The sequence below is a fragment of the Patagioenas fasciata genome, chromosome 2 (genome assembly GCF_037038585.1).
Source record: "Patagioenas fasciata isolate bPatFas1 chromosome 2, bPatFas1.hap1, whole genome shotgun sequence".
NCBI lineage: Eukaryota > Metazoa > Chordata > Aves > Columbiformes > Columbidae > Patagioenas > Patagioenas fasciata.
This window is the reverse complement of record NC_092521.1, coordinates 126,295,228-126,310,417: the sequence shown is the minus strand read 5'-3', so window position 1 is coordinate 126,310,417 and position 15,190 is coordinate 126,295,228. Positions and strand designations below refer to the sequence as shown.

The 15,190-nt window shown below is 38.4% G+C and overlaps 1 protein-coding gene across 9 annotated transcripts in view; it reads left to right on the top strand.

The window, feature by feature from the left end:
* The window catches only part of RBMS3 (RNA binding motif single stranded interacting protein 3), a 718,223-nt gene that overhangs the window by 671,344 nt on the left and 31,689 nt on the right, over positions 1 to 15,190 (top strand). For all 9 annotated transcript variants that reach the window (XM_065830560.2, XM_071804926.1, XM_071804927.1 and 6 more), the window contains one exon: positions 7,782 to 7,892. In XM_065830560.2, coding sequence (XP_065686632.1) covers positions 7,782 to 7,892 — 111 coding nt within the window. The remainder of the gene's footprint in view (positions 1 to 7,781; positions 7,893 to 15,190) is intronic.

Below are 15,190 nucleotides of genomic sequence, written 5' to 3'. Positions count from 1 at the left end.
AGCTCCTGAGTCCTCTCTGTATCACACAGTTTGTAAAGCACATAGAGGTCTTTGGTAGAAGGGACACTTATAAGTGGCAAGCATTATTGTAATACACAGGATGATTTTGCAGGTTTCACCTTAAAGCAAACAAGAACTTAAAATACCACATTTTTAGTTATAGAATGTGTTCGCCCTCTGTAGACTCCTATTTTCTGACTATTGTCACAAAACTGAGGGTCTGAGTTTGATTTCATTTGCATTAGTTGTACCTCACTGACTTAAATGTGGTTACCTTCGAATTACCTTCTTGTTGCTGTTGGCTTTACTGGCTTATTTTGGTCTCATGTATCAGTGATGGAATATTTAGGTAACATCATTTTTGCAGCCACAGTTTCTCTAGATTGTGTCTATTTTATCACTTGTTGAAGGCAATGGAAAACTGCACATGTGTCACTGAGGGCACTGTCCAAGGATGATGGAGTTGTCCAGGTGCAGCAAAAGCCACATGTTGGTGGCAGTTGACTTGTACAGACTTGAGTCCAAGCAGCAATTGGTCTGGTTAGAGTCAGAAAAAACATAGTTAAATTTTGTAAAGGCACAAGTGAGGCATTGGCTCACCTTACTTTTAATGATGGAATACAAGATAGAGAAGGCACTATTGAAAATTCGCACCTCAGTCTTAGTTTTGAGGTCTGTCACAACACTGGCACTGTCAGGCAACCAGCTTTAACCAGTCAAAGGACAAATCCCAGTACAGAATGGAGTGAATTTCACCCATAGTTTCCCCTGGGGCCTTGTAAGACCAGAAAATGAAATGTGATTTAGGATCTGGGGCGGGGTGTTTAGGCTCTAAAAACTTGTGGTTTTTAATGAGACGAAAGACAGGGCTGGAATAGTTTTCTTTCTGTTGCTGTGTGAGAAAGGGCTTCGTTTAACCTAACAGACTACAAATCTACCAGAACATGACAGTAAAACAAATTTCTGTATTTGTCCTCCCTAATAAGGAGACATTTCTAGATTTCAAGATCAGAGTGAACCAGTGTGATCTAGAACTGAATTGATACATAACATGAACCATGGCTTAATACAGAACTTCCCCGTCTATCAACCTCAAGTCTAAAATCTATTATTGAACGGAAGCTTATCTTGAGAAATACATTCTTATCCACTCAGGGTTTCATTCCCAGCACCCTAATAGATAGGACAGGAGGATTACCAAGAAGATTATGTGGCTATTACTGCCCCTCATCAGCCTTCCAGAACTTTAAATTATTTAAATTCAGAAAATGGGTTGGGCAGAGAAAGGACATAATTTTTCCAACCCCCATGCCTTTAACCTTCCTTTCTGCAGGAGCCACACAAAAAGCAATTTAGACATAGGCAGCAGATGACAGTGCTCCACAGTGTACTCTCATGGAGGACGGATGTTGGGTTTGTAGCTAAATTTGAGAGCAGTGCTGCAATATCAGCGTCTGCATTTCAAGGTGGCTCTCTCCCGATCCCATGCAAGTGGATACCTGGATTACATGGCAGCCCCTGCCTCAGCGTGGCTCTGAGAGTGCAACTTAGATTTAGGCCTAACCTGGCAGTTACTTCTGAACTGCTGAAGAGCTACCTTTGGCTCAGCATTGCCAGGACCACCATGCAGATCATGAGCAACTATGTGAAGCATCCTCATTTGTATTGATCACCAGTAGTAAATTCTGGCTCATAAGAACCTTTCTGATCTTGGAGTTACAGAGAGACATCCTGATATCTACCCATCCTTTGACCATTCTTCCTGCTGTACTTCTGAAAATTAGGGATCTCACAGAGGAGCACTCTGCTGTCTGCCACTCTGACATCTCAATATACCTACTTGGTGCTTCATTCAGCGATACCACCTCACTTTTCTAAAAGTTGAAGACACTTCAGATATTTCCATCTAAGACTGATTGTGGCTAGGTCCTTCTAGTGCTATGGAGCTAACACCATGCACAGCCATGCTGATTTTTCCTGGTTGTGGTTGCATAGGATGTCATTTTCTCATCTTACCTCTGATGGATACATAGGTTTATACTACCTGCCTGCTTTTGTGATGTTTTTCCTCTTGTTGGTAACCAGTTCCTCAGTATTTCTCATGTCTGCCAGTGTCAGTGTTTGTCCTTCAAATGAGTGAATCTTCCAGCACAGCCGGTAGATTGCAGCTCGCACAGCGCGAGTCCCCCATGGTTTCGGGCAGGAAATGAAACACAGCACATCTGCTACAGATCACAGCTGCTGGCCTGTCACTGGCCACTGTAATGATGTGGCTAAAAGTGCACGTTGGAGAAATGTCACAGATATTTCCTCCCCAAACCCAGTTAGCTACTCTCTGCGCCTGGCAAATGACCTGTGTACTAAATCTCACTAGAAAAGCAGAAATCAAAGAAAAGAAAAGCAGCGCAGTATTTTGGTCTCATCAGATGTCTGTTGTCATGACTTCATGGAGACACACGGACAGGCAGGCCTGCCTCACCTTGCCCAGAAGGCTTGAGACCCAGGGGGAGCTGAGTTCCTACCACATTAAATACACGATACGTGCTCTCATGACACCAACCTGCTCTGGTTCTCTACATCCATGCACAAACTGACGGCAAGTCTTTCTGTGAGGCATTTTTCTCGTATTTCCAGCATGTTTCCCTGATTAAAATAAGTGTTCTCAGCCAGTAACGGAAGCTCTCACTCAATGTTTATTAAATGTTGCACATAAATAAGAAGTTTAAAAACCTGTCACTCTTGCTTTTAGTTACTTTTGTCGTGCTAAATCCTGGATTGAGAGTTTCAAACATCAAAAAAAATATGACCTGAGTGTAATAGAAATGGCAGTATAATTTGTCTTCCCAGATGCAATCTTAATCGTATATGTATGTATGTATTTATATATATATGTAAAAGATAATATTGAGGATGCAAATATGGCATCCTTTTTGAAAGCTTTGTTTGAACCCAGTAAGTCAGGGAAGTGAAAATTTAGGAGTAGGATACATTTATACAGTCCCAAAATTGCATTCGGCCCTTTGAAGGCAACTGTGAGGCTGATGTGGCCTCTGGTGAAAATTAGTTTGACACCCCTGCTCTAGAGTATCAGCTACACCACTCAGCTCAGTGTCACTAAGATCATGAGTTCTGTGCGGGAAATACAGATTTGTTTTCACTGATAGTGTAAGTGTTTTGGAATCTGCTTATTTTGACATAGAATGAAAAGACCTTTGGATATTTTTTTGTGAAATCTGGTAGTGGGAAGGACAGGAGAAAGTTTGTTCTATTAATATATGGTCTGGTGGTTATGTTCCGGGCAAATCACAACCTCTGTGTTTTCTTCTTGCCTTCTGGGATGCTAAACCTTATGTGAGCATTGTGAGGATGCTTTTGTTAGCGATGACTGTTCTTGACAGGGCAAAAACACTGTTACATGGATTGAATATATCAAGCCAGCATACAGCCAAAGCACTTATAAACTGACGGGTAGGGAGAAAGCAAAAGAATTCCTGATAGACATGTCTTGTCTGATAAGTATAAGGAAAATCATCCTTTCACTCAGTTTAATGAAACCTCAAGAAAGAACATGTTCTCAATAACATTAAGACATTTACTTGGTAGTACGGTAATAACTTTTCAAATGGAATGACCTGGTGCTTATATGTCTGCACAATATGTCTGTAAACAAATTTGAAAAGTAAGTTTGCTGCTGTAATGTTTATTGGCTTTACATTGGCCAGTATTTACAAGGCAGAATTTGTAAGTATGCTTAACTTGCTAAAACTTTCTAAATAAAGAAAAAGTAAGCTGTCAAACAAGCAGATGCTTACTGTAAGCTTTAGAAACTATTTATTCAGCTGTTATTTGTGCCTTAAGTCCAATATCAGTATTAGAACACTGGAATAAAACAGAAGACTTTAATACAGTTCATTATTCTAGAAAGCTGGGACTAACTCATCCTTCCTCCCATTGGCCCCCAAGTGCATCTCTCAACTAGTGAACTCTCTGTTCATAAAGCCCCCTAATACACTCTTTATTTCTGATATCACTCTCCCACCCTTCAAGGCACATAAGGTGGCATGTGTCATTGTACTGACGTAAACTTCATTTCTGCTGATGCCTTTTGGTATTGGCAAATACTTAAAGATAGTTTGCTTAATATAATAAATAGGCTGTATTTAGTGTCCTTCCTGTGATTTCAGTTTGTTGACATACAGGGAGTGTACACTGTTTGTAGTTTATAAAGTCAAGCTTCTTTCTTTGCAAGTGGTAAACTAGAAAATATTCTGAAATAAATACATTCACTTTCTTATATTGAAGATGTGTCCAATAGAGTTTAGAGCATTTTAAAACAGCGAGATCTTTCAAATAAAGTGGAGAGAAATTAAGGTCTGTATGCCAATTAACTGATCTTGGGTTTATTTCAGTGTTGCATTTTCTTTTGTATCATTGATTCCTCAACAATTACCCTGTTAATTTATTTTAAAGCCACTATAGTGTTGACAGAATTGTATGACAAGTGATATGTCCATAACGTCTGGCCAAATTTAAAATTCATTATAGTAACCAGTTTCTTTCAGGAATTATAAAAAAATTAATCATACTGAGGCAACAGGGTAGACCTAAGTAACTGGCAGGTCAGCCCCCTTGTTTTGGCAAAAACAGTGGCAAAATCCTCATCATAATTTCTTGTACCTGGTTTTTCAACTAAACTAGTCCTTCAGTAGCATTATGCCATGCTGTTTCTTTACACAGTTTACAAATCAGACACCCAAACAGGTGAAGATGAAAAATGCATTTGCTGTACCCTTTGCCAGTCGCCAAGTGGATGTTTATCAACAAATACCTATTATAGGCTGAAAATAATCAAATTACTTTTAATAGGATGGCAACATCTGATGCAAGACATTGTTGTCTTCTGCTGCTAAATAAGTTGAATATGAATGGACTTGACAGCGTCTATTATGAAACGCATTATGGTCTGGAGACTGGGTGTCGCCCCAACAACCAGATGATATTTCCTTAATTAAGTATAATTTTTTCCCTACGTGATCACAAGAGGATTCTGCAAAGTCTGGTGCATTAATGGTTTGGCAAATGCATGTAATTCTCTGCTCTAGGTAACTGTCAGCTTCAAACATGTTAAGCTGTCTTAGGAAAGCTGCAAATACCTGATTTGTATTCCCAGCTTCTTTTCCTAACGTATTAAACGGTGTATGTTTATAAACTGGAATATATGTATTTTCTATTTTAAAACAATATGTTTACTGTCTCTGAGCAATTTTTTTGTCTTTGATGTATTTTCTCTCCACTCCATATTTTTTTTTAATAGCTTATTTTCAAAAACTGTCTTGCCCCTGGAAGACATTTGCTGTCAGATTTTTCCACTGTGTGTCTGGCACTTGTGTTTGCTACACTAAATCATAAGACTTCCTTCACCACTGCCCTCTCTTGATTTTCAGGTTCCTGAATTTATACACAGGAATAGCTATCAGTCTGTTGCATCTGTAATCACAGCAAGTTCCTCCAACCATACCTTTGCAGTAAACATCTTTGCAAAGAAAACTAGGTATTTTAAGGCTTTGGGACATCTTAAATTAATTGCAGCCACTACTGTGGGCAGTGTGGGCCTGCATGAGACTGTGGTACGGGTGTGAATTTCTGCTTACCCCTACACACGTCACAAGTAGTAGCTCACCTTGTCTGTCATAGAAAGCCCTGAGGCAATTGTCCATCTCTGAGCCAAAGGTGAAAACTGCTCATAGATGGAACTGTTTATTGATTGACAAATTTTATTTGGGCGCTTATGGTTTGGTACAGGTAAAATGCTGGGGTTTGGTGTGGATCATTCTGAAAATAAAGATCGTGATTTCTTACTGTAACTAAAAAGTGCAGGTGGAGGTCCAAACCCCAAGGCCCACAGATTTGCTTTCAGGCTCCTTAAGCAAAAGGGAATATATTTTTCAGCAAAAAGAGAGGAGCAGCATTGAAGAGAAGAATGTCATGTACGGAAAAAAGTAGGGCTTTTCGAATAAAATGTTAACCCTTCTAGGCTAGAAGAAATTTTGTGGTGGAAGTTTGAGACTATATCTTGAGTTGTAAAGACCTGTGCCAACAAAGGTTAGCACCAGGGAGGTTCATTTGAATGAGTTAATCTATGGGCCAATCTATATATCTGTGTAAAAGCAATGCAAATTATTGTAGCCAAGAAAGAAGCAAAAGTGTTTGCAAGCATGGCAGGTTTGATACTTGCACACTCATCAGCTTGTTTTATAAGCTTTTATTTGGAAGCATGACAGATCTTATGTGGCGGCTAGTTTCTGTAATTTGCCAAATTTCTCTAGGGACTCTCTGTCAGTGCAAGAAACGTAATCCACTATGCAACATAAAACAAGTGTGTATGTATTTCATATGTTGCAGGTGTTACAAAAAGGACTGACCAAGCTGAGCCTACCTCCTCTTTACTTGCATGCAAGCAATGAGTTCACAGGGACTGCAGAATCTGGGCTTTTCAGATAGGAGGTGCATAGACAAAATATTGCTGGAAGGTGAAAAACATTGAATTGGTACTTCCTCAGCATTTTTTTTTGTTTATTTTTTATTTGCAACAGAAAATTTGAGATCTTTTGCTTCTAAACAGATTCTTGGCAGTACAGTCACATAGTGCTACATAAATGTGAGACAGACACTTAAGAACAGGTGTGCTGTGGGGTTTGGAAGTAGCTCATTTTGATTCCTGCTTATAGGTGGATTTTTTTTATAATCTTGATGGACAAAATACCAATTTTCTTAAAAAAAAATTAATCCACATTTTCTTGTGCTTTTTAACAGATGTAATGTTGTGGTTTTTCTGTGCAAATTTATGATGTGTGGACACAGACATACATGCACACAAAGTAAAGCTATTATTTAGTATGAAGAAATAATAGAAAATACCTTCTTATTTCACTATCTGCAAGGAAAAGAGCAGACCACTCTGTTTCTGACTTTCTCTAACCAACACAGGAAGCAGCATTTTACACCATAGAAATGAAGAGAATCAACACTTCACTAAGGCGTGAGGTTACTAACATGGGACCTTGGGGACTGGGACTGCAAAAAACAAGGAATATGAATGGCAAAGGAGCTTTCTCCAGTGCTCCTCTGGCATGTCTTTTGTTTCATTTTTGTTCAAAGTCTTGTTCTTGCTTTAGTTCATATGCTGTTTGTTATTAATGTCTTTGTTTTTCATGCGGAGAAGAAAAATGCTTTTAAATGCTATATATGTGTTTTAAATGGGTGTCACTACCAAACTCGCTGTCAATAGCTAGTCTTACTTAATCAGCTCTAAAATGTCATGAGAAAGAGTTCTTAATTGGGACTGGAAAAATCCAAGATAATTGCCATAATAGAGACTCAGAGACTGAAGGTTTTACAAGTCAGAGAAAATTGAGGACATATGCATTCTATCTGTAGGATTGTTCTATATAGGATATGGAAAAATAGAAATGACATGCATTTTGCAATGTACAGTAGCATTCATCACTGAATGAACATATGCATTTGTTTGTCAGAAGCAATGAAGTAAAAAATGACACTTAATTGGAACTGACATAAAATGGCCTCATTAGTAGTACAAATAATATGTGTGTGTAGCTTGGTTGTCAGTAGGAACAAAACATATTTCCTCTGACAAATATATTAGTCTCTTTTAAGATTCATGTCAAGTGTTCAGCCAGGTTCATTCATTTAGAGAGTGCTGTTTGGTTTTGGTTTTTTTATAAGTGAAACGTTGAAGTGTAAATGATTTGTGTTTGTAGGGTGCTGTGATAACACCAACAATGGACCACACTATGTCAATGCAGCCAGCAAGCATGATGGGCCCTCTGACCCAACAGATGAACCACCTTTCCTTGGGCACAACAGGAACGGTAAGATCATAGATTAGTCTATTTACAGTCTATATTGCAAAACGTTTATTCCTTACTGAGTTTCTCCAAGTAATTTATTACTCTTGGATTTTCAGTGCTTCACTTTTTTGCGGTTTAATATTGCCATGGTTTATTTTGGTTCTGCTTCATGTCCAGAGATGTCTGGCCCTGTCTGGGGAAACATACGGAAGTGCCTTTCATCATGACTCAAACATGATGTACCACACAAACAATATCCTCATATCGCTACATCACGCAAACATGTATCTACAGATATGTTTCTAAAACCATCATATAGTTAGCATGAGGTATTATAGAACAGAAATGACAAAATAGTATGAGTAGTAAAACAGTAAGTCAACAAAAGCTACTCTGTACTCAGCAGGAAGTATCTGTACTAATTGTCCTGTAAATATGGAAGTACTTCTCTATCAATTTGGTTTTTAATCAGAAATCGTTTGCTTGTCAATCTAGAAAGTTTTATAGCACTGGGAAATGGAAGTTCTGGCCTCGTGGTAGAATCCAGTACTCATCTACTTTGCTCCAGGCTCAGAAATGTGATTTTGGGTCAAGGTCAGCTGTGTTTCCAGAATATTATATTTAAACATGTATATTTCAACAATTATTTTCCTCTTAAGCTGTGTAAGTCAGACTCAATTAACTCCTTCAGAGTCAGAGAAAGGCAAAAAATACTCTTAATAAGGATTATTAAAACTCTCAGAAATGTTCCTAAAATACAACAGCTTACACACAATAATATGGTGATTTCATATGTGAATGTGTGCATGCTGCATGTACATGCATATTTTTACAGTAATGCATGCATAAACATTACATTTGTATGTCTTTAGCACACATGTGCTTTATGTAAATAATTACATGAAAGATTTATTATAAATTAACTTTTTTTTTCTATTTCACCACTGTGCTACTTGATTCTAAGCTATGGGAACACAGTTTTCCAGCTTTGGTTTTGGTTTTTGGTTTTTTGAGGTTTGGTTGGTTAGTTGGTTGGTTTCTTTTTGTTGTTGGTTTTGGGTTTGGTTTTTGGTTTTGGTGGGATATTTTTGTTTGGTTTGCTTTGTTTTCTTTAATGGAATAAAGTGCTGAAAAAAGTCTCATCCTTACAAAGATATTTAACTCACTGTATTGGGTCTTTGTCTTTTCTTCTTCCTTTTTCTTATCTGTTGAATTTAATTCTAACTCTGGTATCTTTTCCCTCTCTAACAACAACAACCAAACCACAAAACTTATGTATTTGTTTCTGATGCAACTAGAATATGATGGTTTATTGTTTATTCTTGTTACTTTAAATGTTTCATTCAATAATCAAAAGAAGCATGAATTACACCTCAAAGGTAATGTCAGCATTTTTTCCCCCTCTCAAGAGAGATGAAATCTAAGGAAATACTAAGGCTAGTGAGAATTTCTGCATGTCTAATTACTGTGATTCAAGTATGTGTTTAAAAATTAAGGCAAGCAAATGGAAAATGAATTCTGGTTGTGCTGCGGGGAAACTCCTAAGAATTTTTCCTTCTGTCATTTTCATTTCAATTACTCTTACAGACATTGTCTTCTGCACTCATTTTCTGGCAATCTTTAATGCAAACTAGAAAATTCCCAGCTAATGTTCTCTTCCGACATGAGACCACTATTACAATGCTCAGAATAAGTCCAGAGTAACAAATCCACTTGGGGAGGCAGGAGAAGGACTATTAAAGGTAGTGGGTGATAATAGGATCCTGAATTTATTTTACGGCAACCAAAAGTAAATGAAGTCTTTCCTTCCTTTTCCTAGCTCTTTACACAATCTTATCTTTCAAGGTCAGAGCATTCCGTGACAACTTCTTGAAATACATTCAGAGGCATACCATATAGGTTTATGTTTACTATCTTGAAAATTCTTAACTCGTTTACAGAAAACTTAAACAGGGAGAACGAACAAAATGATTGATGGGTGTTAGAATATCCATAGGTTTTTCGTAAATCTCAAATGACACACAATTTTATCACATACAGGATTTCTCTTTCGTAAAAACACAAACAGCACCATGTTCAGCTAAAGTCCTCATGTAAGCAGGATAATCGTGGAGGTCATCAGGAATTCCTCCTGCCAGGAATTAAAGGCAGAACTTTAGGATGTGGGCTGCCGGTAGCAATTTTGTTGGATGTATCCATCCTCACTTGAAATTGAATCTTCCCGAGGTGTTCTGTCACAGCAAAAAATTTGTGGGGAAAGGAGACAACCTGTTTAAAGATATGATTTATTTAGAGATACTTTTACTTCATTTATTCTGAAGTCTGAATTTCTGTCCAGGGAGAGGAACATTGAAAGCGTAAACCATGACAAATTGAGTCAAGTCCAAAATGTGCTACTGTAGGTACCTCAGCAGGACTAAGTTTATGGGAGATATAAGACATAAACTATACATTTCTCTTGTGAACATACTTTTAATTTTATCCTTAAAACTGTGCAACAGGGTACCATAAAGAGCCACCAGCTATCTTTCAAGAAACCAGACAGATTTTTTTAAAGCAAACAAGCCAAAAAGTCACAAACAATTCTTCTCAGTGTCAATTGTAACTGTCCCAATTTAATTTAAAAGCTTGAAGTATGCAAAGCAGTTTTTATTAAAAGTATTTAATACATCCACTTCCTTACACAAGCCATTTTACTAATTAACATAACTTATTTTTCAGGCAAAACAGACCTCTGTAGTCACTTAACTGAGTGGTGACTTCAAACCCACTTCCAAACTTGCCCAATTCAGGATGAATGCTGGGTTTTTGAAATATTGCTTCAGCAGAAAATCTATTATTCAGCAAGCAAGCTAGAGAAACAGCATAAAGGCCTTTGCATGCCTTGTATCCTGTGGGAATTACTCTACCTTTTGATGCTCTCTAAAAGATTAAAATGCTCTCTCCAGGCTGGAGCTGTTCCAGGGGGGAGCCCCTTCACAGAGGAGCACTCTTTAGCCCTTTGGGGAGATGAATTACCTGAGTAAGAGCGGCCTCTGCCAATTCCTGCCCCGACACGAAAAATTGGATTTGAGTTTTGATCTCTCAGCCCTGAAGCACACGTTAGAACCCCATGGGAATCTGAGGGGCAGCTGCCTCCAACCCTGCCTGCACTTGATTATTTAGTCACCAGGCCAGGGGGGAGCATTTCTGGCTAAATGCCGGCATGGCTGCTTGCTTCCAGCTGGGAACATCCAATCCAGCAGCCAAACCAGAGCAGTTTTCCTACAGCCCCACTCAGCCACCTGCCTTCCCCTGGTGTCATGGGAAACCTTCAGTTACTGGCCCCAAAAAGAACAAAGGATTTTCTGTAGGAAAGTGTTTGCCATGAATAGGAATGAAAAGTTTTCTTTCTCTTCAAAACCCCCAAATAATGTGTATTTAGTTTTATTTGATTATCTTTTTAAACATTTATATTTTTTATCTATTATTGAATTGTCTGCATAAAATCAGACATCTCTGCTCTACGAAGCACTCCTCTAACCAGGAGGATGCACTAAGACTATCAAGATGCCAGTTCAAGTGAAAACCTGAAAATCTGTCTTTACTTGATCGCACTGCCCACCTCATGAAAACATACAGCTTCACAAATACTCCAACCCAAAGGACGGTAAAGGGCACGGGGAGAAGAAAGGAGGTAAAGGTCTGCAGTTTGTGGCAACTCAACCCTGTGTTCATGTGCTGTGAGTGAATTTCATACAGGATTTGCATCTCCCAGTTACTGTGCTTTGTGCTTCATCCACCAAGAACATAATTCCTTTCTGCCTCTATGAAAACCAAATTGATTTGTGCCAGTGAAAATACAGTTTATGTTACTGATGAATTGAGAAGCAAGTGTGCTGCTCTGATCACCTCCCCAAATCTGCCTGAAATCTGGAGTTAAGCAGAGAATCTGCCAGAGGGACAATTTCTGCCATATTTATATGTATTTGTCATACATACTTCACTCAAAAAGAGAAGAAAGTATTTACATGGGTGCACTGGATGTGGGCAAATATGTAAAGAAAACCTAAGCTTAAATTATGTCAAGATTACAGCAAAAAGGCGATAACTCTGAATATTCTGATTAAGTCTGACACCCAGCCTCAGCTCCTACAATTGTATTAAAACAAAATTTTAATGCCAGGAGGCATAGTGTGAAGGCAAAGAACCGGTTTTAACCTTGAAATTTTTCTTTTGTTTACTAGTTTATTGTTATTTATTAAAGTAAGTCTTGTTTTAAAAAAGGAGTCATCGAGAGAGAAGAGAATGAGTGAGTGGGTCTGTAAGGATAGCATTGAAAGAGCAGCATTAGTTTGTGTTTAATAATATATGGAGGCTGGAATTGTTCCATCATCAACCTGTCATTCAAAATGTTTCCGATACAGCCATTGATCTGACATCTGTGTCGTGGTTTAATAAAGTTGTGATTGATACCTGAGTGGATATAACACAAAAACCTTTAGAAATATAAAAACTGAGCAGTCTGATTGCTGCTTTCAGTCCCTGTTGTTTGACTCCCTTTTATTGCGGCACTTCCATGATTTGCCATCATGTGTAACAATAATCTGCCTCTTCAGTGGGAAGAAGATTTGCTCTTTTCTTTCTCCTCTGCTGCACATTCCTGAAGGAATTTTTCTGTTCTGCACTTTCTTGGTCCAGGTTTCTTTCCCCTCCTTGGTGTTAGCATCCATTTCAGATACTGCTTGTGTTCCAGGTTCATCCAACAGTGAGGCAGCCTTGATTAGTCCTCTTTGGCAGAGAGGTAATTCCAGCTCTTTTTCCCTCTCTTTTGGAACTGCCTTACCATAGACTCGTTTTACCTTAAACCTTTGAAGCCCACACCAATGGGAGAGTGAGTAGAAGCCAGGTTTTTTTTACTAAAACTGCTAGCTCAACTGTGCTGCTGCTTAATCATTCTTCACGCCTGCAGATGGTTCACTCAGCTTTCAGTTTCTAATTTAGAAACATTGTAGACAACTTACAAAATAAGCTCTCCGTTGCACTTTTCAAGCAAACAAACAAACAAAAAGCTTCAAAAAAATTTATTTAGTTGTTCCAGTTACCTCTGTATTAAAAATGTAGGCAGGGAGAAGAACTGCACTGATGTAATGTGGAATTCTGACAAAACTGCAAATAGCCCTAGCTCAGCTTTCCTGGTTTATAGTATCACCAGAAATCTCTCAGTGGAATAACAGGCTTGTTATGTGGGTACATCAGTCTTATCTTTCACTTTGTTAGTTCTTTTTGTTGCCAGCAGAGCTTGATAATATCTCCAGAACCTTTCAATGGAACAACAAGCTTGTTATAAGTTTTTTATCTTTTATTTCCTTTGGACACTCCATGGTCGCCAGTGGTTTAAAATGTCACCTAAAGGCCTCAGCAGAATAACTGCTTTGTTAGATAGGGTTGTTTTTTTCCTGTTTAATCTGCAATTCTATTTGCACATATTACAGCTACATGAAGCTGAAACATCATCGCATTCCCCTGATGTTCAGATCCTTGTTACAAAAACCACTCTCTGTTATTCTAATTGTATGTTGCAAGGCCTCTGGAGAGTTACAGGAGCAAAGTTTCTTTGCAGGCTTGTGCCTTTCACTTTATCAGGTGTTAATCTTAGAAGCTCTTTTATTTTGTTTATTGACTGACTCTTTCAGTTACTGTTTGTGTGGAAAATACAGGACTGAACCCATTGCAAATGAAATTAGCTTAGTTCAGGCTGAAACTAAGATCATCCTTGTTCATTTACTGAGCCAAAGTACAGGGCAAATGCAAGTGATTAACAACATGGAGGTGTCTGTGGCAGGAGATCCATTTAAGGAGAAATTATTCTGGTTGGGAAGGAGAAGAACAACATAAGCTCTCTCGAGATTTATAAAAAACAAATAACTCCTCCTGCACCTTGCTTCCCAAGCAGCCTTTTGAAAGGCAGCTCCAATTTGCCTGGTACATAGTTTCAGATAAAAAAGGGACACTGTGCAACTGGACAGCATGAGATTCCAAACAGTCAGTAAGGAACAAATAACTTTTGATGAAGCATTTAACCCATTTGCAGAGTTCACTGCCACTAAATATTATTGAGACAAATAGCTTTCCGATCTTAAAAAAAAAAAAAAAAAAGATTCAACCTTTCTGTAGTGAAACATTTGCAGGTGCAACAGCAGGATGGAAAAATTCTGAATTTGACAGTATATAGGCCAAACATCTGGTAAGGTGAACAAAGAGAGACGTGATCTTTTTCCTTTTAGGACCTCCTTCAAGTCCCACTGACTCTTGTGGGAATTAGTTTGATCAGCCCTCCTATAGAGGAGACTCTTTCTGATCAGCTGTCTCAGCATGGATTCTACAGTCTACATTTGACCATAGCTGTGGTTAGATGGTTTTTTTTTGAATGAATAGAGTTTATAAAATCCCATTTCTTTAGTGTTCCCCCTTCTCTTCTGAACTCAGCTTTGCTTTCTACCATTTGCTGGTAGTAGCTCACGGTTCGCCTTTATGTGCAGGTGTGCCTACCTTCAAAGCCACTGCATGCCATAGGCAGAGAAGGGGGTGTAAAAGGAGATAAACGCAGACAGAGGGAATTCCATTTTCAGTTCAAGGAACCCTTCATGTGAGCTCAGCATGTCAGTAGCTTTTATTCCATGTTAAATTTTACCTTCACGTGACACTGCCACAAATGAACAAGTTCTTTTGTTGAGGACTCTTTGCTTCTCTTTGAGGTATCAGCTACTGACTCAAAGTGACATCACCCAGATTCCCTTTCAGAGAAGGGCTCAAAGTCCCTGGCTATAGTGACAAAAAGTTAAATCAACACAAAGCAATGGTGATGGATCAGCAAAACAGAATGTATCAGCCAAAAGAGCCATAACTAATATAAATTCATTTTCAGCATCAGAAAAATATCTTTCCTGTAATTAATTGTCAGCAGACTTCACATATCTGTGAACCAGAATATCTGGAGTCTTGTTTCTCTAATATTTTCTTATATATGGCTGCTGCAGTTCTGTTTTGTAACTTCTAAAAGTGCTACCTGGTGATACTTTGAAGGACAGTGGGAATGTAGTTCAAAGACACGGCTTCCAAAGCACGTTTAGTGTTTACTGATAGGCATGAACTGCATATAAAATGAACTTTTTTATTTTGCAATGGTGAATAGAAACCAAAACCCATAAACTTATAGTATCTGGCATATAGCGAGCAGTCTGCAGCGTATCCTGCCCCCAGAAGGTTCACCTTTGCTGACTTGAGTCATACTCCCAAAAATTTTTGTTCGTATGTCTGCTAGAGATGAAACAAGATTG